This window comes from Lemur catta, chromosome 3, assembly GCF_020740605.2.
Source record: "Lemur catta isolate mLemCat1 chromosome 3, mLemCat1.pri, whole genome shotgun sequence".
Classification (NCBI taxonomy): Eukaryota; Metazoa; Chordata; class Mammalia; order Primates; family Lemuridae; genus Lemur; species Lemur catta.
The window spans coordinates 25256662-25280438 of NC_059130.1; the positions used below are offsets into that span (position 1 = coordinate 25256662).

The following is a 23777-nucleotide window of genomic DNA, read 5'->3' on the forward strand; positions in this document are numbered from 1 at the left end:
TTTGTACATAGACATCACTGTATAATTAATTTTCTCCCTTGTTCCTATATTATATAGTCCTAAACAAATAGGAAATCTCTTAGAATTTACTCCAAATCTGAAAATTAAACCTGCTCAAAATGTTCTGTGTGAGCAATTCTGATGTAAGATGAATATGTGGAAACCATGGACTCTAATAAGATTTTTGGATGATCTGTGATTTTTAATTACCTAGCTACTCTCACACCAAGATGAAAATTGAAAGGTGGAGTACAGGGGCTAGGAAGAAACTATTTAAAATAAACAGTAATTTTACATATTGAAAAAAAGCCCAACCAACTAAAAAACACCGTACAGAGGTCAAACAGATGAGAAGTTTTACCTGGGCAGAGAAGCCTGGGCGGGTACTAGGGGTCCAAGTTGGGGCTGATCCCTGGGTGGGGTTGGAGTGGCGGGAAATCTGGGCCAACATCTGTCCAGCAGAAGCTGATGGTTGGACGATGGTTACAGGAGGGGCCAGACCACTATTCCTAGGTTTGAACAAATAGTGAGGTAAATGATTAAAAGGATGGATTTACCACAGAAGCTAGGAATCAAAGGACAATCTAGTGCTATCCCTAGATTCCCTTGACTTCCTTGGGGTTAAGGAAAATTTGATAATATAATTAGGAAAAGACAAGAAAGACAGTCACACACTGACCAGGACACACAGAGATGGAGCCTAGAACATGGCAATAGGACAGGTGCAAAGATACAGGAGGAAAAAAAGCAGCTTGTTTGCCTCACCCTAGGCCCTACCGGCTCCACTGTTATATCTGAAATAACCAGAGAAAGCAAGGAAAGAATAAAATTTGGATTCAGTAACTGAATCTCTTAGAGCCTTGTAAAGCGGCACACATATGTGGGGCTCACCTGAAATTCTCTGCCGGCCGGGGGGTAGGAGGGAATGTGTTGCCCTGGGAGAATAGCTGTTGGGTGGCAGGGACAGTGCTGGAGGAGATGCCTTTACTCTGATCTGTGGACCAAAAGGAGTTGGGGGAGGGCCAGTCAAGGGGCTGTAGTATATTAGTTCAGCAAGTTCCTATTTACTCATGAGGTATTATGATTAAGTGGAAATACATTGGAAGATTACTGATTAGGCAGTGGCAGGCCCGTCAGTAAGTGATCTAAATGAGAATTTAAAAGGGGAATGAGAAAGAAACATACCTGCATTGATGTTGGAATAGATTTCTGAAAATCTTGGATCTCTATCCTGGGCAAACAGACCATCTGACTTCTCAAGGGGCTTGCTGTGCTCTGGTCCTGTGGTTGTCACAGGCTGAACAGAAACCTGTGGAATACAATGATAAAAATAACCATTAAAGGTTTAACGTGACAATTCAATAACCCTAAAATTCATATAAAATACGCATACACTCATTCTAACTGGCACTGAAGGATACTTCTTTAAAAAATGCTCACTATCCTCTTCAAGGAAGAAGACACACACTCACCTGGGAATGATTGTAGCTGGCCAGCCCATCTCTTCCTGGTACCATGTCCAATTCTGTTTGCTGTTGCTGCTGCCTATAAGTCAAAGGCCAGTGAGAAGAGAAATAGGAAAAAAGGTTTTTTAAAAGAATCTGGAGAAAGGGCCTTAAAAAAAAATATGCAAAAACCAAACAAAAAATAAGCAGGGTTGCAAATAGCCACCCCTGGGCTACTGACTGCTACTGACTTCCACTCAAATAGTGGAAAATGATTCTTTCACCATTTCTTACCTGGGTGCCAGCTGCCCTGAGCCCATCTCCAGGGGTAAATTGGCTGTAGGACCTAGCTGTGGCCTCTGAATTGTGTTGGATAGTGTAGGCCGTGGTTCCTGGCTAGAGTTCCTAGGAAAACAGAGTAGACAAAATAGAGAAAGGGGAAAAAAAAAAAAAAAAAAAGAATCTGACTCTGCATAAAGCTCTACAGATTCATCTGTAAGTGGAACAATCAATAATAAATCCCCCTTTAAAGTCCAATCCTACAAGTAACCTAAGACCTCAGTTTCAGCAAATAATTCACACTACGGACAGCATGGTACAAACAGAAACTACGTCCAATGGCACAAGGTTTCATCCTGTTTGGGTTCTAAGTCCTAGATATTCAATAGCTGGTCATTGTGGATGTATATATATCCACACAGTATATTTGTTAAAAGCACAGAAAAGAAACTGAAAATACACACTCTGAAACATTAACAAAGACCATCAGGAGTGTGAGAATTTTTTACCTTCTCTCTATAGTTTTCAATACTTTCCAGATTTTCTATAAAGAATATTTATTTAAAAAGAAAATATTAAAAGCTAATTAAAATTAATTGCAGATGGGGGAAAATTATATGTAGCAGTAGATAAAGCCATTATTTCAAGCAACTTTAGTGATTAAAAGGACTCAAAAATTTTTTAAACAAAATAGAAGCACAAAATATTTGTTGTGTAATATAAAGATGCAAAATGAAAAAGACAAAAACAAAAAGTTATAATGACCATGACCACACACTTGAGTCTTTAATTAATAAAAGTTTCTAACTCAATCCACTGTGTTATACTTAGTTAGCAAAGAATTAAACTTCATGAGTTCTAAAGATTGAATTGGACAATACTAACTGTTGTCACCAGGTATTATGCACACTTGCTAAGTATTCATAATCTGATCTTCAAGAGCTGGGTTCAAGGCCAATTCTACAGAAGTAGATTAAATGGCAAAGAAGTTAACCTGACAACTGACACCCACTAGATGGTTATAATTAAAAAGAGACAATAGCAAAAGTTGACAAAGATGTGGAGAAACAAGAAATTGCTGGTGGAAATTTAAAATGATGGAGCTCTGCTGGATGCAGCAGCTTACGCCTGTAATCCCAGGAACTCAGGAGGTTGAGGCAGGAGGATCACTTGAGCCCAGGAGTTCAAGGCTGCAGTGAGCTATGACTGCACCACTGCCCTTCTGTCCGGGCAACAAAACAAGAGTAAGACCCCATCTCTAAAAAAAATAAAAATAAAAATGATGGGGCAGCTTTGGAAAATAGTGTGGTAGTTCCTCAAAAGGTTAACAGAGTTACCATGTGACCTAGCAATTCCACCTCTGGGTATATACCCAAGAGACTAAAAATATATATCTACACAATAACTAGTACACAAACGTTCATGGCAGTATTCTTGACAGCCCAAAAGTGGAAACAACCCAATGTCTATCAAATGATGAACTGACAGAAAAAATGTGGTGTATCTATACAATGGAATATAATTTGGCAATAAAAAGAAATGAATTGGTCAGGTGCAATGGCTCAAGCCTGTAATTCTAGCACTCTGGGAGGCCGAGGTGAGAGGATCGCTGGAGGTCAGGAGTTTAAGACCAACCAGAGCAAGAGCGAGACCTCATCTCTACTAAAAATAGAAAAAAATTAGCGGGCATGGCGGTACACATCTGTAGTCCCAGCTACCTAGAAGGCTGAGGCAGGAGGATTGCTTGAGCTCAGGAATTTCAGGTTGTAATGAGCCATGATGATGCTACTGCACTCTAGCCAGGGCGACAGTAAGACTCTGTCTCCAAAAAAACAAAAAATAAATAAACTACTGGTACATGCTACAACATGGATGACCCTTAAAAACATTATATGAAGTGAAAGAGGCCAGTCACAAAGGAACCATAAACTCTGTGGTTCCATTTATATGAAATGTCTAGAGTAGGCAAATTTATAGAGACAGTAGATTAGTGGTTATATAGGGCTCAGGAGGGAGGAGGGAAAATGGGGAATGACTGTTAGTGGGTACAGGATTTCTTTTAGGGGGGATGAAAATATTCTTAAATTAGATTGTGGTAATAGTTGCACGACTGTGTGATATACTAAAAAAACACTGTACACTTTAAAATGGGTGAACTGTATGATATATAAAATGTATCTCAATAAAAACTTTTTAAAAAAGAAACTGAGAAAGAAAGCTCAAATAAAAAACAATCAGAGAGAGGAACAGAAACTATTGAAAGCGTGGGATATAGCTATGCTCTAAAGCAAACTATGGTCCATGGACCAAATCCGGCCCATTGCCTGTTTTTGTAAATAAAGGTTTATTGGAACACAGGCATGTTCTTTCATTTGTCTATAACTGTTTTCATGCTACAACAGAGTTGAACAGTTGCAATAATGACCATATGGCCCACAAAACCTAAAATACTTACTACTTATCCCTTTACAGAGAGTTTGCTGACCCCTGCTCTAGAGGAAAATCCTGCCAGTCTACAGCAATAAACGGGCATACAAAACAAAATCCTTTCCAGAAAGGGTTGATACATAAAATTGAAACATAAACCCTTCCATCTCATGACCTAGTCTCTGAACTACTGTTTGTTAACATTTTACTCTACCTTGATCAACTACCCCAAATCCTATAAGTTGGAAAATGAGGAACTTCAAACTAATGGCGTTTAATATTGGAGAAGTGGAGAAGGAGATAGCTTGATAAAGCTAAGCAGACTTGGCCCATGAGAAGTCCCAACACTGGAAAAGACCTCTGTGATATTATGAAACATACCTGACCCTTGAACAACGTCGGGGTTGGGGCATTGAACCCCAGTTTTACAGTAAAAACTCTGAGTATAATAACTTTTGACTCCCCCAAAACTTAACTACTAATAACCTGTTTACTAGAATCCTTATTGATAATATAAACAGTCAGTTAATACATATTTTGTATGTTACATGGAATATATACTGTATTCGTGCAATAAAGTAAGCTAGAGAAGAGAATGTGTTATTAAGAAAATCGTAAGTCTAAGATGACTGTTGTAGAAGGAAAAAATCATAAGGAAGAGATAATACATTTACAGTACTATACTGTATGTATGTATGTATGTATGTATGTATGTATGTATTTATTTATTTATTTATTTATTTATTTTTTGAGACAGAGTCTCACCACTTTGTTGCCTGGGCTAGAATGAGTGCCGTGGCGTCAGTCTAGCTCACAGCAACCTCAAACTCCTGGGCTTAAGCAATCCTACTGCCTCAGCCTCCCGAGTAGCTGGGACTACAGGCATGCGCCACCATGCCCGGCTAATTTTTTCTGTATATATTTTTAGTTGTCCAGATAATTTTTTTTTTATTTCTATTTTTAATAGAGACGGGGTCTCGCTCAGACTGGTCTCGAACTCCTGACCTTGAGCAATCCACCCGCCTCGGCCTCCCAGAGTGCTAGGATTACAGGCGTGAGCCACCGCGCCCGGCCTATACTGTATTTATTGATATCATCTGTTTATGAGATGAATGGTCTGTCTGGAATGGCAAGCAACTGCACCTGCAGTCCTCAATCTATGGTATACATCAAACAACTTTGCTTATAAGGACATTACTTTTCTCTGCTTCTTGGAAACAATTTCAGCATCGCTAGTGGCCCTTCGTATTCCACTAAACACAATCAAAAATACACAAGAACCTCGGGAGATCAGTTTTTACTGCCATATATAATACAATTTACTGGAGAGAAAAACTGCTCACACAGAGATGATTGGTGTCACACAGCATTTTAAGTGGATACTTGCAACAGTTGAGCATGCTGCAATCGCAACAGGATGTGGCTATAAAATTATTACAGCAGTACAATATATGCTACAGTTAATTTTGTGCAGTGATGATTTAATACTGCATCTTTATTCTTTTTTTTAAGAGACGGGGTCTCATTCTGTCATGCAGTGGCATGACAATAGCTCACTGCCAGCCTCCAACTTCTGAGCTCAAGTGATCCTCCTGCCTCAGCCTCCCAAACAGGCAGGACTCCAGGCACACACCACCATGCCTTGCTAGTTTTTTAATTTTTTGTAGAGACGGGGGTCTTGCGATGTTGCTCAGGCTAATTTCAAACTCCTGGCTTCAAGCAATCCTTCTGGCACAGCTTCCCAAAATGCTAGAATTACAGGTGTGAGCTGCCTTATCAAGACTTGAATCTTTACTTTTGTTTACATTTCTGTAGACTAAGAATGGTGCCATGTATAGTCTGTGTTTGCCTAAGTTTTGATAAATTTGAACTTTTTATAGATTTATGTATATTTTTTGGCAGTAAACAAAATGGGTTATAATTTACATATATTTTATGCATTCATGACATACCTTTTTCTTAATTTTTGATATTAATATTTCTAGGTTATACAGTTCATCTGCAAGTTTTTTCAAATTGTCACAAATATCGAAAAAACTTTTCAATATATTTATTGAAAAGAATCAACGTATAAGTGGACCTGCACAGTTCAAACCCAGGCTGCTCAAGGGTCAACTATACATATTTGGTCTCATCCTGTTTCCTGATTCCTAAAATTCTTGGAATCTTCAAAGTGGTGTCTTTTTGTATGCTAACAAGTTGACTCTGGGCTGGCAGCCCCTAGGTAGCTTCAGGATGGGAGCAGTCATGGGAAGACCAAGGCAAGATTAGATGGCTGGGACTTAATTTAGCCCCAGTCCCCAACCTTGAGGAGGTGAGGGACCTGAAGGTTAAGTCGATCACCAACGGTCAATGATTTAATCAATCATGCCTATGTAATGAAACTTCCATAAAAATCCAAACGGACTGGGTTTGAGGAGCTTCTGGATAGATAAACATGGGGAGATTCCTGGAAGGTAGCACACCTGGAAAAAGCATGGAAGCTCTGGGCTCCTTCCCCTATACCTTGCCCTATCTATTTCTTCTTCTGGTATTCATCAGTATCCTTTGTAATATCCTGTATAATAATAAACCAGTAAACGTAAGTAAGTGTTTCTCTGAGTTCTGTGAGACACTCAAGCAAAAAATCGAACCTAAGGAGATGATTGTAGGAATCCCAATTTATAGCAGGTCGGTCAGAAGCACAGGTAAAACAATCTGGAGCTTGTAACTGGCATCAGAAGTGGGGGCAGTCTTATGACACTGAGCCCTCAACCTGAGAAATCTGATGCTATCTCCAGGTGGACAGTGAACTGAATTGAACTGAAGGACACCCACCTGGTGTCCGCTGCAGAAATGAATGCTTGCTTGGTGTGTGAGTAAAAACCCACACAAATCTGGTGTCAGAAGTATTTTGTGCTGTGAGAGCAGAGGAAAAACAGTTTGCTTTTTCTACTCAGCCTGTATGGTACATACTTCACATTGGTGTTGGTACAGATGATGTACTCAATTTCATCTGAGTAAGGGTTCTGGAAAGTAAAGGAACTAGTTCTCATCCAGAGCCATTCTCGATTCTTAGACCGGAACCGGAACATGACAGACAGCACCTGGCCTTTTAATTTCACCACCTGAAAAAGTTTTCGTGCCATTAGTGGAACACACAGAAAATTTTCTTTAGAAATTTAAATTAAAAATTTCCGATTTCTACAACACTGAGACTCTTGTGTTCTTGAAGCAATAGTCTTTTTCAATGTTAAAACAACATGAGGGAGTAAAAATTAAGTGACTAAATAAGGAGGAGTTATATTTATCATGTTTCTTCCCAGAATCTCAAGCTACCTGACCACTCTAGTCAAAGTCAAAACAGGAATAACAATTATTTCCAGCAGGGAAAGACTGTTTCCCCACTTCCCTTGGAAAGACCATTAAAGATATGCTGAACTAGCTTTACAAGTCTATGCCAGAAATTTGGTAAGTCTAATGACACTGAATATAGCTTACATATACTGCTCTTCAGTCCTAGCTTTTCCCCCTAAACCTGAGAATTTCTGGCACCCACAGAGGTTTCCATAAATAAAACTAAGTTGGCTTTAGTCTTGTTTTGCTTTTGTTTTTTAAAGTAAGTAATTTTAGGTTATTTTCATTTCTAGTCTCATAGAACAGAAAACAATCTTTTAACTCTCCCTTCTGAATCATTAAAAAAACAATAATAGCAGCTAACATTTATTTTGTAACTACTATGTGTCAATCACTGGGCTATGTGCTTAATGTGCATTATCTTAATTAATCTTTCAAACAAACCTCTGAATTTAAGTACTATTACACTAATATCCATTGTATCCATAAGGACACTACTGGGACTTAAAGAGGTTAATTAACTTATATGATATAAAGCAAGAGCTATTATCTAACGCCAAGTCTATTAAATTCACCAGATATTTGCAGGAGCTAGGGACTGACAATTATAATTAACAGCCAGCTTAAACTAAGAGTTAACTCTCACGTAGCTATAAAAGAACTGTGTGAAATGAATTTTCCTACTACAATCCACAGCTCAGTGACACATACAATATCTCAAATACTTTAAAGACAGCTCTTTGGATACAGATAGCTGGATACAAGACAATAAGTAGCCAAAGCCAAACAGAAATACCTTGGACATTATCCATAGTTTCAAAGTATTAAATCTTTTCTATTACTTAAAAATATATGCTAAGTACTAAAGAACATAAAACTGTAGTGCCTGCTATGGTGCTCAATCAGTGGTCAATAAATATTTGTGGGGTAAATATGATAAATATTTATTCAAATCCAAACCAAGAGAAAAGTTACCTGTTGGAAGCTGTCTCTTAGAAGCTGTTGGTCTTCAGGATGACAGAATTCTACAATATTCTTTCCCAACAGTTCCTAGAAGAGAGAAAGAAAAGTAAAATATATACTTTTATGGTCATCTAACTTTCTGGGTCAATTAGCTGGGAACTTGGATTTTATTTTTCTTCTGTCTTTATCCTAAGATTGTAGATAAATGGGAGAAAAAAAAGACAAGAAATAAAAGGAGATGGAATCTGCTAAGATGAAATCTGCTAAACAAATGGCTTCTAGAATACTTTTATTTTTTCGAATACACATTTATAAGTATTACAGACTTTAGATATAATTTACATTTATAACTCACCCATTCTAAGTGTACAAGTTGTTGATTGTTACTAAATTTATACAATTGTACAACCATTATCACAATCCAGTTTTTGGAACATGTTCATTGGACCAAGAAGTTCCCTTGGGCTCATGTGCAGTTAATCCCTGCTCTCACCCTCCAGCCAACCACTGATCTGCTTTCTGCCTCTTCAGTTTTGCCTTTTCTAGAAATTTCATATAAATGGAATCATACAATATATAGTCTTTTGGGTCTGGCTTCTTTCACTAGCATAATATTTTTGAAGTTCATCTCTGTTGTTGCATTATCAGTGGTTTATTTCTTTTTATTGCTCACCAGTATTCTAACATGGACATACCACAGTTTATGTATTCATTCACAAAATGATAATGGACATTTAAACAGTTTCCACTTTTTGGCTATTATGAATAATATAGCTATGAACATTTACGTACAAACCTTTGCGTGAACATACACTTTCATTTCTCTTGGGTAGATACCCAGGAGTAGAACTACTAGGTTGTAGGATGAAAGTATATATTTACCTTTTTAGGAAACTGCCAAAATTTTTTTGCAAAGTAGCTATACCATTTTACATGTCTGCCAACAATTTATGAGGGTTCCAGCTTCTCCGCATTCTCGCCAACACTTTTTGATTATAGCCATTGTAACGAGTATACAGTGGTATCTAATTGCAGTTTTAATTTGCACTTTCCTAATGATAAAAAGATGTTGAGCATCTTTTCATGTATTACTCATATTTCTTCTTTAGTAAAATGTCAAATTTTGTGCCCCTTTTTTACTGGCTGTTTGTCCTAATGAGTTGTTTATATATTCCTGATGCAAATCCTTTTTCAGATATATGATTTGCAAATGTTCTCTCTCAGTTTGTGTCTGGTCTTTTCGCTTCCTTAATAATATCCTTTTAAGAGGAAAAATTTTAATTTTCAACTAAATCCCAATTTAGCCATTTTTTCTTTTATGATTCATGCTTTTAATGTCGTATAAAAAATCTTTGCCTAACTCGGGATCAGAAACATGATCTCCTAAAAGTTTATTTATAACTTTAGCTCTTAAACATTTAGGCCTTTGAGTTGATTTTCGTTATGGTGTGAAGTAAGGTCTAAGTTCTATTCTTTTCTTCCTTGCCTTTCCTTTCCTTTTTCCTTTCCTTTCCTTTCTCCTTTCCTTTCCTTTCTCCTTTCCTTTCCTTTCTCCTTTCCTTTCCTTTCTCCTTTCCTTTCCTTTCTCCTTTCCTTTCCTTTTTCCTTTCCTTTCTCCTTTCCTTTTTCCTTTCCTTTCTCCTTTCCTTTTTCCTTTCCTTTCCTTTCCTTTTTCCTTTCCTTTCCTTTTTCCTTTCCTTTCCTTTCTCCTTTCCTTTCCTTTCTCCTTTCCTTTCCTTTCTCCTTTCCTTTCCTTTTTCCTTTCCTTTCTCCTTTCCTTTTTCCTTTCCTTTCTCCTTTCCTTTTTCCTTTCCTTTCCTTTTTCCTTTCCTTTCCTCTCCTTTTTTCTTTCCTTTCCTTCCCTTCCTCCCTTCCTCCCTTTCTTTCTTTCTCTTTCTGCATATGGATATTCAATTGTTCTATCACCATTTGTTAGACTTCCTTTCCCCATTGAATTGCTCTTGTCACCTTTGCTAAAACTCAGCTGACAAATATGAGAACAGATTCTGTTCTGGCCTACTGATCTATTTATCTATCCTTATACCAACACTGCACTCTTTTTCTGAACTGGGGCTATGTTTTGGCTAACTTAGTAATTACCTGATTGCATAATTTCAACATACACCAAGAAAAACAAAGGCCTCTGTATCATTAATGTAATAGTTCCAGCTCCTCACCTGTGGCTGGTAGCCAACAGTAGCCACACAGCGATGATCCACAAAAGTGAAGATCCCCTCAATGTTGTGTCGGGAGATAAACTCTGTTGGTTGGCAAATATTACTCATGTCTGTACAGTTGGGAGAACTAGTTACCTGAGAATGAAGAGATAAAAATGAGGTAAAATGACACCATTCTTTACAAAGGTATTTCCCATCTCCTTATGGTCATTTGCATAGACATGAGACTCCCAGTTTTAAGAATTTCTAAACTTTCACATTTCATCCAGAGAGGAAAACAATGACAATGACAATCAGGGAGGGCATAAGGTCTGGCTTTATTTCCATACAGGTACTCTTTTTTTTTTATTTACTTCCTTTTTTAGAGATAGGGTCTTATTCTGTAGCCCAAGCGGGAGTGCAGTGGCCCAATCATAGCTCACTGTAACTTCGAAATCAAGCAATCCTCCTGCCTCAGCCTCCCAAGTAGCTAGAACTACAAGTGCCCATGACCATGCTTGGCTAATTTTTTTAAAATTATTTTTTTGTAGAGATGAGATCTTGTTATGTTGTCCAGGCTGGTCTTGAAGTTCTGGTCTCAAGCAATCCTCCAATCCTTCTACTTTGGCCTTCCAAAGCACTAGGATTATAAGTGTGAGCCGCTGAGCCCAGCCCACACATACACTCTTTACCAAGTTAGTAAAGTAAGAAAAAATGAATTCGGTGGCTCACGCCTATAATCCTAGCACTGTGGGAGGCCAAGGTGGGATGATGGCTTGAGGTCAGTAGTTGGAGACCAGCCTGAGCAAGAGCGAGTCCCCTCCTCTACTAAAAATAGAAAAAATATTAGCCGGACGTGGTGGCATGTACCTGTAGTCCCAGCTCCTAGGGAGGCTGAGGCATGAGGATCGTTTGAGCCTAGGAGTTTGAGGTTGCTGTGAGCTAGGCCAATGCCATGGCACTCAAGCCAAAACCCTGTCTCAAACAAAAAAAAATTCAACCCAAAATCACTTACTTCATCTGGGTAAGCTATGCTCATTATTCAGATTTATAAATCTTTGTCCAAGTAGCCAAGAAACCTATCTACACTTATGAAAATAATCAAAATAATTCCATTTCTCTATCATTCGTCATGTAATGATAAAATGAAAAGGTCGCTATGAATGCTACATGCCTTCACATTTTTAGAGTTTTATGGAATTCTTCATTTGTATTCAGAAAAGAAAATTAACATGAATGAATCCTGAAGATTTCTTCTAATTGAAAAAGGATATAGATAGGTGGGGAAAATTCACACTTGCCTGCAATCTGCCAATGGCTACTAGGCAAAACTTGCTCCCCTGGCCAGCCTCTGGGTCATCATCTGGGAGGGAAACACCTTCAGGAAGGTCAAGTTAAAATATTTAACGGGGTTTTCAAACTCAAATGCCTTCAAAAGTCAGACAGATGATTCAAAATACATTTAGGTATGAAGTGGTGAGGTATAAGGCAAAAGAAAATGATAAATAATGATAAGAATAAAGATAAACAATTACATAGAGTCATTGTCTTAAGTATTTTTATATGTATATATAAAAATAAATTCATTTATTTTATTCATATTAATTATAACAAACTGGAGAGTAAAGTCTCACCTATTCTAAGAAACTGTGCCAGCCAAACCAAACACATATAAAGGCAGCCATTTTATGACCGTATCATACTCAAAGAACAGATGTTTTACCCACCCTGTGACTTTTAAAGTAAGCAAACAACCACAAATGAAATCATACCAAACACCAAGAGTTACTTATGTTACCTGGAAAAGAGAGATGCCAATATTTTACATGGAAAGGAAAGAAAACTATTTCCCCCTATTCTTTGCATAGTTATCTTCTTTTTATCCAGAAAAACAGTATTTCATTGATAGCTACACAGAAGTATGAAAGATCACACATACCTTAAATGTATGGTTTATACAGTATATAGAGTAAAAAGTTCAAATGTCATTACTACTTCAAATTAATTGTTAAAAATTACATTAACTACCATTTACTGGGTGGCTGAAATATGGCAGGCACTGGGCTGGGTGTTTTCCTTAAATCATAAATTTAACCTTCAAAATAACCCTATATGGTATGTACTAGCTCCAAATTATAGATGAGAAATCTGAGATTTATAAATGTCAAGCAATTTACCCTGGGTTATACCACTAATAAATAACAATGTCAGGAATCAAACCCAGGTTTTTCCATAACCAAAGTTTAATCTCTTTCCAAAATATACCATCCTTGCCTCTTTTTCTCTTAGTTTCTTTCTCCCCAGATCCCCCTCCCCAATTCTCAATAATACCTATCCAGCAGGGAAGTAATAAAGTTGCTAAGATTTGGAAACTCTGACAAGCCAATTTAAAAAGATGATCCCTGCATCCCAACCACCTTTGTCACATTCCTTGTTTGATCTCAAATTCTAATAAAACTAATCTTCCCACAGCTTGATTTAAAACCTTAGCAGAAAATAACCCCTTTATAAGTTGTTAGAACTAAGCCATTTTCTCCTTCTCCTTCAGTCTTACTCCTACTTTAGAAAGCTTTCCCAAATTAACTGTGTTCAATGCCAATGTTTCTTTCCAACAACTGCTTAGAACATGGGTACTCAATATAGATTATTATGCATTTACATTTTAAAATTTACATTTGCATTTAAAAACTACATTCTGTACACAGCCAATATTGAGTCATTTTCAAGTCTGAGTAATCTATCTCCTCAACTGGAATATAAGCTTAATAATGGAAGGGAAGGAGTCTGGTTTTTCTTTCCTATTTTCTTTCAGCCAAGCACATTTCATATACCAGGTACATAATAAAATGTTAGCTAACTTTCATGGACTGTGTGAGGAACCAACTGTACCAGGAGAGAAATCACTATCCCACATTCCTACCTGCTGGTGGCCAAGCCTTGATGTAACCTGTGCAGTGGACTACCACAAAGTGAGGTTCCCCATCCTTCACAGAGCCAAGTCCATTCCTAGAAGAGTTATAGGAAGTCAGGAGAAAAATTCTACCTAGTAAAACTTAAAGAGCAATGCTAGCTTAGCACCTTTAACTGATGGCTCTTGGGTGTTTTGAAAACAGGATAGATAATCCGTGGTCGGACCTTTCCCACCCAAAAGTGACCACCATATTTTTGACCCTGTTACCAAAGTAAAGCAATGAAAGGTACTGCAGGAGAAGGAAAGCAGGTAAAGTAGCAGGGCAACTTCCTTAAACAGGACAAGCAAGAGAAGCTCTAGATGTTCAGGAAAATACTGCCAGAATAAAAAGTAGCCAGGAGGTAAGGGATAAGGGTGGAGGGCTGCTGAGGGAAGGACTACTGGCGGAAAAAGTGATGATTTCTACAGGTACTTGGCCATTCTTTTGGTTTTCACTGCTTAGGACCTCACCTGCATCTATTCCTCACAAAGCTCAGTCTATTCACAGAGACTGGGTCCACAGAACTGTTGCCACACCTATTTCAATGAACAAAAGAGATTAAAAGCAAGTCAGTCTGCACTATCAAAGAACTTTCCATAGTAACAGCAGGATAACAGGCTCTGGATACAACTAGACACAGAAAACTGGTAATGCTCCTAAAAAGGAGCTAACCTAAAAGGTTAGCCAGGTTTGGTATTTTTAAAACTGTCTTAGAATTTGAAGTCAAAAGTTTCTATATGCTCTTCAAATGCAAAGATTCCTCACATCAGCAGCTGGCAAACTTTTTCTGTAAAGTCTCAGATAGTATACATTTTCAGCTTTGTGGACCATATACAGTCTGTTGCAACTAGTCAACTCTGGCATTATAGCACGAGAGCAGCCACAGATCATACACAAACAAATGGGCATGGCTATGTTCCAATAAAACTTTATTTACAAATATAGGGCTATGGCTTGCTTACTCCTGCTCTACATTAACAATAACCTAATCTAATTGCTACATTTCATTGTTATTTATCTTTCTCCTGCCTATGTCTTCAAATTAGCCACATACCACATATGAGATACTCCCTCTAATCCTACTTTCCCTCTGTCATTTCCTTAAAATAATAATAAAACATAGTTTAATAGGTGCTATGCTCTGTTCTAAACATCTTTACATATCTTAAAATTTATCTAATTCTCATAACAACTTTATAAGATTGATACTATTACTTCCAATATTAGATGAAATCAAACCACAAAGTAGTCATGTAATCTGTCCAACATTTCAGAAGATAGTGCCAAAGCTAGAATTCAAATCCACAGGACACTATGGATTGAAACACAAAATCCAGGCCGGGGGCGGTGGCTCACGCCTGTAATCCTAGCCCTCTGGGAGGCCGAGGCGGGTGGATCGCTCAAGGTCAGGAGTTCAAGACCAGCCTGAGCGATACCCCGTCTCTACTAAAAATAGAAATAAAAATTATCTGGACAACTAAAAATATATATAGAAAAAATTAGCCGGGCATGGTGGCGCATGCCTGCAGTCCCAGCTACTCGGGAGGCTGAGGCAGTAGGAGCGCTTAAGCCCAGGAGTTTGAGGTTGCTATGAGCTAGGCTGACGCCACGGCACTCACTCTAGCCCGGGCAAAAGTGAGACTGTCTCAAAAAAAAAAACAAAACAAAAAACCCCCACAAAATCCAGCAGCCTGAGTTCAGAGGCTCTAAATCACTAAGCCACATAACATTCAATTTTGTACCTCTCTCAGAAAATTTTCCTTAATATTCTACCCATCATTTCTAACAACCATCCTCTCAGTAAAATGTAGTCAATTTCCATTTTATAACTTGAACTTACTTTGTGACTTTAAGAGATGTTTTTTCTACCTGGATAGAAAGGACTACCATCCTTTCTACAGAATTCTAAAATTACAATATATAATTTACAAACACTAAACACTAACTAAAAGACATAAGGAAATCTCAAATTTCTAACCAAAAAAAAATGCAGAAATGATCTAAGTAAATGGATGTTTTCTTGAAATGTAATGGGAAATAAATACAGGTCAGACTACTGTGAATTAAAACAAATCTTATATCAAACACTGTAAGTATTAACAGTCTGGGGAAGTTCATTTCTTTAAATCTGCTTTTTCATCAGCAAAATAATAACTATGAATCTTTCCCTATGGGGCAATTGTGGGGATTAAATACAATGACAGACATAAAGCACCTATCACAGTGCCTGGCATGGGAGGAGTTCAGTAAAATGTTAGTTCCTTTGCCAAATACTTTATTCTGTGTTACAACCCATCTGGATCTTGAGAGTTAAATTTAATCCAATTGGAGCTTAGATTTAAAATTTTAACTCCTCTGACAGAAATAAAACCCTCAGGTCTTGATTCTTCCTATGCCAAATTGTAACGCTTAGCCTGACACTCACCTCATCCGGCAAATAAATGATCTCCTTGAGCCCATACACATCCTCATGGAAGACTGCTGACCTTCCTTTTTCACCGTTCCAGTCTTTAGATCCAGGATACGCCCTGAAGGAGGATGTGAAGAGCAGTCTGGAGTGCATTTTTTTTGTGGGGGTGGGGGAGGGCAGAGAGATACTGGAGGCAAAAACAAGCACACATCCTATTCATGCCCTTAATCTCCTTGCTTAAACAGAATAGGCCAAGCAGGAGATGGGTTCTTTTCCAAGCCTAAAATACTTCTTTTTTCATCAATGTATCTCACTCTTAAGTTCAAAGGCAGCACTGAAAATAACCTTGTGCAAGAGAATGTAGCAGTGGAAGTAGTGGTAGAAAGCAAAGGCAAGGCTATATTCTCGTGCTTGATTATTTTTATACACATACAGACATAGACACAGAGTGTATCTCATTATTTAAAAACAAGTAATTTTATTTTTATACATACATACATACATACATAGTCTTGCTCTGTTGCCTGGGCTAGAGTGCCATGGGGTGAGCCTAGCTCACAGCAACCTCAAACTCCTGGGGTCAAGCGATCCTCCTGCCTTAGCCCCCCAAGTAGCTGGGACTACAGGCGAACATGACCATGCCTGGCTAATTTTTTCTATTTTTAGTAGTTTCCAGCTAGTTATTTCTATTTTTAGTAGAGACAGGGTCTCGCTCTTGCTCAGGCTGGTCTCAAACTCCTGCCCTCAAGAGATCCTCTGGCTTCAGCCTCCCAGAGTGCTAGGATTACAGGTTTAGCCACCATGCCCGGCCAAAACAAGTAATTTTATATGCTATGGAAACAAATATCTGTTTCAAGCCAAAATTGTTTCTCCCCTTTATTATATAGAAACGAAGGGCAACTTCTGGTAAAAATGAAAACTAGAAAAATGAAATGCATAAAAACGTAAAAGTAGGGAAAACTAAAAACCAACATTAATATCATCATATTGAAATTTCTTGCATTTTATTTTAACTACCAGTTTTTACCTGCTTCCACTTTAAATTTTTTCCTGGAGTCCGGGCAGAGTGGTGGCTCACAACTCTAATCCTAGCACTCTGGGAGGCTGAGGCTGGCGGATTGTTTGAGCTCAGGAGTTCGAGACCAGCCTGAGCAAGAGCGAGACCTCATCTCTACTAAAAATAGAAATAAATTATATGGACAGCTAAAAATATATATAGAAAAAATTAGCTGGGCACAGTGGCGCATGCCTGTAGTCCCAGCTACTTGGAGGCTGAGGCAGAAGGATTGCTTGGGCCCAGGAGTTTGAGGTTGCTGTGAGCTAGGCTGATGCCACGGCACTCTAGCCCGGGCAACAGAGTGAGACTCTGTCTCAAAAAAAAAAAAAAAGATAAATTTTTTCCTAGAGTTGCTCAGGAACAGATCTGACTTGTTTTCTCTAGCCAAACTATGTCAAAAGGACTGAATAGTATTGAAATACGGTGGAAAAAAACAACAAAAAACACCTTACATGCTGACCAATAACTACTCTCTATAAAATAAAAATCTGTTAATCACAGAACCTAGCACACAAAGCCAAGCACAAGTGGGTAGAAAAAATACCAGGTAATTATCCATACAAATGAGATAGAAGCATAGATAATTATTTAAAAATGGAAAAAAAAATGTAGGTTTGGTTTTTACCGTTTTATTTACACTAATACTAAGATAAAAGTAAACTTTCATATGAGCATTATCACTAATGAAACATTTTCTAAACATGAACCACAATTAGATAATCTGCATGTGGATAAAAAGAACTGATTATAGTCATTAAAGGAGAAAATTTTAGAAGCCTTGCCAGAGTCAACAAATCAATTTAAGAGCTAAAACATCTCTTATGCCTCAGAATAAAAAGACTTTCCATTCATTTTCCATCCACATAACTCTCACCTGTCAGGGCATTTTCTGAAGTGGAAAGCTGCTCACGAAGTTTATCCACATCATCTGGGTGCACCTGATCATAGAGCGTGCTGCCAAACCACTCAGACTGTGGCTGGTTCAAAACAGGAGTTATGGAGTCAGAGACATATACAACCCGGCCTGTCTCACAAGAGACAATAAATAGAAAGCCATCTGCTGCCTCCAAGATCAAATGTTTCAGTTCCTGCCCAAGGAAAAGAAATAAAAATTAATACTGAACTCTGAAAAACCAAGTATTTCTATTCATGGGAAGTAGTAAGACACTTAAGGCCATATATATCTCTCCATAAGCAATTGATGGCTCACACCTGAACCACAGCCACAGGTTTCCATCCTAAATGTATTACCTCAATTGACAAGGTTTTTTCCAACAGATATTTCCTCAATTTCTCTATGTCACTATCCACCTCTTCCTCTTTATCTCAGAGGAGTCAAGAGGGAGAATAAACAGGCTCACCACTAAAAATAACTGACTTCTTGATTCCATCCTCTCTGATCTCTTTTTAGGATCTTGCTCAACAAATATTCCCCACTTTCTCTTGCCCCTCAAGCCTATAAAAATGATCAAGTTTTCTCAATTCTATACAAATTTTCCCTCAACTTAGCCCAACTTGTCTCTCTTTTTCAGTGACAAACTTAGACTAAGAATAATGTTACACTTACTGGCTCTATTCTCTTACCTTGGAATTATTTCTCAATCCCAATGCAATCTTCACTCTAAACTACTGTATTGATTTTGGTTTTTTTGGAGGCTATTAATGTCCCCCTAATTGCCAATTCAAGTTCCTTTTCCTGGATCTTCATCATTTTATTTAACCTCTCTGCAGAATCCTGACAGTGTTGTCCATTCTATCCTTTAAAATTTATTTTCCCTTCACTTCATCTATGACACTGCAGTCCAATGTCTGCTTCCTCTTCTGCTTCAGGCTCCCTTTCCTTTGTTCAAGTCTTAAATGTAGATATTTCCAAAGTTCTATCTTAAGCCCTCTTCTCTATTCATACCACACTTTCTTCCTAGGAAATCACATCCACTCCTTTCCACTATGAAATAATAATATCCAAGTCTATATCCCTAGACTTGTCTAATTTTTTTTCTTGAGCTTTCAGCAGACCTGAATTCCAAATATCTGTTAAACATTTCCAAACAGATATTCTACCAGCAACTCAACATCAACATCTCAAAACCTTAATCATTATTTCCCTCTCCAAAAACCAATCTCCTGTGTTCTTCCAGCATTCCCTTTCTTAACAGAATCCTTCCAACTAGAAGCCTCAAAATCTAACTACTCTCCCTCACATTCCAGTGACAACTCAATTGTATCAATTCTACTTTACAATGGTATGTCACTGTCCTAGTCATCTTACTCTAATGAAGTGGTTTCCCTGCTTTCTCTCTCTTCAATCTAGCCTTAAAATGCTACCAGATCTACTAGCTTATTTTTGATGGCTCCACACTATACGAAAATTAAAATATAAATTCTTTAACATAACATCCAAACATTCCATCATCAGATACCAGCCCACATTCATTCCTATTATCATCTCCCAAAACATGCTAAACCAATTAGCAAGTTTCCTGAGTAATCCAATTACTCTCACACTTCTAAGTTTTTGCTTGTTATTCCCAAAATCCATAGCACTATTCCCAACTCATTTTCCATATCTGCACTTCTATAGGACTTATTATTGCACCTCTATTATAGAACTGGTTCTGTGGTTATGATTTATTTACATGTCTGTTTCCACCAGTAACTATCTCTTACCATTTTTCATATTTCTCACAGCACAAAACACCTGGTTTGCCCACAAAAGGTGAATAACTGGAGTTTGCTGAATCAATATCTGCACATGTACTGTTAGAGCAAATTAACTACTTCAATGTATACAAGTATAAAAAATCTGTGGTAAATATGCTTTTGAATAGACCATTCTATTTGGAAAATTCTTATTCCATTCTCCCAAACCATGTTCCTTCCTTCTTTCTAATCCTTTGATTAAAATAGTGGCATGAAGTATAACCTTGATTGATGTTATGGTATATTTTTTTATTCCGTTCTTCCTGTATTTCCCAAATTGTTCTGCAATGATCTTGTGTTACTTTTAATAATCAAAATAGAACATGGTTTCCTTACTCTGAGTTTTCCCTAACCACCCTCACTAAAGTCTGGCCATTGTATTCACTTTAGCCATCCCTCTAGTATGTATTTATCTAGTCCCACATAAATTATTAAGAAGAAAAAAAAGTACTTCCTTTCTATACGCATTTTCCTATCATTTTTCACTTGTGTGTGTATCCTGCCACTCATATATTTATATTCAGACTGAATTCCTGAAAGGCAGAAAATGTTTGTCTTCTCTAGTTTTTTCATAGTACATTAAATGTAACAAAGCACATCCCTGAGCAACAATGACTGCCTGTTAGACTCCTATCACTAAAATTGGAAGCTCTTTCAGAGATGAGAAATAGATTTCTTCCATCCTCTACAACCCTAAAGCCAAGGAAGAGGACTGGTTCCATGGACATTGTCATTTCCTCTCTCTGTGATTCCACTGTTCTTCTTCCACCTTGCAGGCTGTATTTATGAGTCAAGTTCTAAAATACCTATAAACTTGCTAAATAGTTTTCACAATTCTTCTCTACTTCTCATCGTCCCAGTGCTGATTAATGTTATAGCCAAGGATTGAAATTCATTTTCCCATGATCTGAATTTTTCCTGAAGAGCTGAATTCTTGTCCAAAAAAAAAAAATCAAAACTTTCAACATTCACCCAGATTCTAGACCCTCTCAGAGTTGTGAGTCCCAGAGACCTGATCAGTGAGGAAAGACGGCTTGTAGGAGCCATCAGTGGATGTGTTGCCAGTTCCCCGCAAGGACTTCATGTGAGAAACTGCCATGCGTAAGATGGTTAGCTTGTCTGGTTTTCGAGCCAGGGCACTACAGGTGGGTACCATATCTGACAGTTCTGTGATGTAGGCTGTCATCTTGTTCCGTCGCCGCCGTTCAATTTCACTATGATTTTCCCTGCATGGAGAGAGAGAAGCCCCATCCAGGTGGTCACATCTGGTCATTTGGTAGCAAGGAGAGTGATATGGACACCAAGTGAGCTGCTGAAGAATGTGGTATTTAGATTTAGTGATGCTTAAGTCTCAGAAGTTAAAGTAAGGTTTGCCAACTTTCTCATGCAAAGCAGGCATGGAATAGAACTAACAAGGCAAACAGAGAACAAGCAGATGCTGCAATTCTATCTCCTGGAAACTTCACTTTCTATGTAAATTACCACTCTCAGAACAAAAAATGTTTTAGGAAATTATAGTACTTAAAAATGTTGATGTCATTCACTTAAGTTCCTAAGGGACAAATAATCTCCATGTTTACTAATTCAACTATTTAAAAGGCTAGAAAATGACCAACTTCTGCCAACTCAAGTATGCTGCTCAGTAGCTGACGTAAGAATTGATAGTATAGGGCCGGGCGCGGTGGCTCACACCTGTAATCCTAGCACTCTGGGAGGCCAAGGTAGGAGGATCGCTTGAGGTCTGGAGTTCGAGACCAACCTGAGCAAGAGCGAGACCCCTTCTCTACTAAAAATAGAAAAATTAGCTGGGCGTGGTAGTACGCGCCTGTAGTCTCAGCTACTCGGGAGGCTGAGGCAAGAGAATCACTTGAGCCCAGGAGTTTGAGGTTGCTGTGACCTAGGCTGATGCCACGGCACTCTAGCCCAGGTGACAGAGTGAGACTCCGTGTCAAAAAAAAAAAAAGAATTGATAGTATAGATTCCCTTGGTCTGTAAAATATTGCTTTGTTGTAAGTATCTCTCCTATTCATAACATTAGAAGGCAGAATTTCAAGATTTTAGAAGTGTTATTTGTCCCATTATTGCATTAAGTTCTACCTTCTTTATCTGGGCGTGGTGCCAGTACAATGAACTTAAGAGACTTAAAATACCATCTACTAGATCTCATATGGGTCCCCAGTCTGAGACAAAATGAACTGCGGAGCTAGAGTGAAGTGGAGTGGAGGATGCTTAAAGGTATAAAAAGGTAATTTGGATCTTACCAGGTTAAGTAGACCACATATCCAACAATGACATCCTCAAAAATCAAGAGAAAATGATATCATTGTTAAGAGGAATAATCCAGTAGTTTTCAAAGAGGAATTTTTAAAAGCCCAGTAGGTTCCTGAGTGTCCTCATGAGGATGCCTCAAGGGAAGTACCAAAAAACATGCTGCATTTCTGCTTCTACTTGAACAGCTTTGCATCATTTCTTTTATTTACTTATAACATCATTTAAAGATTTTATCTAAACAAAAGTTCTTTGTCAAAAAAAAAAAAGGAAAGAAAAATGAAAACTAATAATCTAAGATAAATCTCTTTTTTCTGAGAAGAGTAAACTGAGGTCAAGTAGTAAAGTGACTTTTCCTAGGACTGCCCTTATTCCCAATACAGTGCTTTCTCTACATCATGCCAAACCAGTTTTCTGAAGAGTGAAATGGTTAGTGGGAGGCACAGGTTGAAATGGCAGCAAAATGAATTTGTGGCCCAGCTTAAAGAAATAAATGATAGATAAAAGGGGGAAAATGGTAAAAACAGATGTTATCATATCATTGATCTATTTCCTAAGTCTCAAAAGTTAATCACAAACCACACAGACCAAAGGCAAAAAAGTTTGGGCACATTTCTTCTGCAGTATTTCCACATTATGAACAAGTCTCCAAAAAGAACTGTAGAGTGACTTTTCCAAGTGGCAAAAGGTTCTCATTACACAGGAGATGAGGACTCTCATCACACAGGTCCATATTTAGTTACCTTTCCTGAGACACAAAAAATTCTACTTTCAAACTTAAAGCACCCGTCTTCCTAGTATGTGACAGATTTCTGACACTAAAGTACAGAAACCTGATCTGGCCACATCAAGGCAGCTAAAACTTTTCTGGGAAACCACCACAAGAAAGGATTCAGTCACCAAAACAACACTAGTTCTTTGTGATAGTAATCTAGGCTATTGTGTCTACATAGGAAAGTTTTGTAGAGAGGCGTAGAGTAAATGTTAAGGCCTAAATAGTGGGAACTAATTGCACATACAGATGATGTATTGGTTTTCTGATAAAAAGACTCTTCCCTGCTAAAGCACCAACTTGCACCGCTGCATTATTTCTAAAAGCTTTCTGTTCTGTGAAACTTAGTGCTGACAACAAGAAAAAGAAAAAACTTAAAACTAATAGCAATTTCTTAAATTCCTAAGTAAAGTTCCCTCAACTCAACCCACTTTCTGATGGAGGAAGCCAAAGTTCCTGTTACCCAAACTTCTAAAACATCATGCCCTCTCTTGCTACAGGTAAGGAAAAATACAAAGAGAAGGAGAAGAAAAGAAAGAGTTAGAAAAAGGATAGAAAAAGCAGCATAATCTGCTTCATCATGCTAAAAGACACCATTCTCCTACCTGGCAAGTCTCTCTTTATCCGCAGAGCTCTGCTCATCATCCGACCTAAAAATAGAATTAATGAACTAAGCTAAAATTAAAATAAAAAGGAAGGAGGGAAGGAGAAGAAGAAGGAAGGGAAGAAGGAAGGAAGTGAGGGAGGAGAAGAGGGAAAAGAGAAGAGAAAAGGAAATAGAGCAAAATAGATGCAGAGAAGAGGGGGAGGGAATGGAATTATGGGCAGGAACCTTGCCTGTAACTTACAAAGCCATTGTGTTAGGATAAAGAAAAAGTAACTTACAAGATAAATGTCAACATAAAAGGCCAATATATACTGCAAAATATTGTCATCTGAACACAGAAAGCAGTTAGCCAATCAATCTCTGCAGGGACAAAGGATATACAGAATTTGAATCAGACTCAATCAAG

General features: G+C 37.9%; 1 protein-coding gene across 12 annotated transcripts in view; it reads right to left on the reverse strand.

Moving 5' to 3' along the window:
- Positions 1-23777, reverse strand: part of ARNT (aryl hydrocarbon receptor nuclear translocator) — a 60585-nt gene that overhangs the window by 4806 nt on the left and 32002 nt on the right. For 7 of the 12 annotated variants that reach the window (XM_045544931.1, XM_045544935.1, XM_045544932.1 and 4 more), the window contains 15 exons: positions 23370-23414; positions 20737-20950; positions 17899-18112; positions 15983-16085; positions 14028-14093; positions 13527-13612; positions 11908-11984; positions 10628-10762; positions 8463-8537; positions 7107-7258; positions 1740-1850; positions 1473-1545; positions 1186-1309; positions 892-994; positions 362-509 (listed from right to left, as the gene is read on the reverse strand). In XM_045544931.1, coding sequence (XP_045400887.1) covers positions 362-509; positions 892-994; positions 1186-1309; positions 1473-1545; positions 1740-1850; positions 7107-7258; positions 8463-8537; positions 10628-10762; positions 11908-11984; positions 13527-13612; positions 14028-14093; positions 15983-16085; positions 17899-18112; positions 20737-20950; positions 23370-23414 — 1726 coding nt within the window. Of the gene's footprint in view, positions 1-361; positions 510-891; positions 995-1185; positions 1310-1472; positions 1546-1739; positions 1851-7106; positions 7259-8462; positions 8538-10627; positions 10763-11907; positions 11985-13526; positions 13613-14027; positions 14094-15982; positions 16086-17898; positions 18113-20736; positions 20951-21985; positions 22233-23369; positions 23415-23777 lie in introns of those variants that run through there. The other 5 variants (XM_045544937.1, XM_045544936.1, XM_045544934.1 and 2 more) reach the window with 2 other exon arrangements.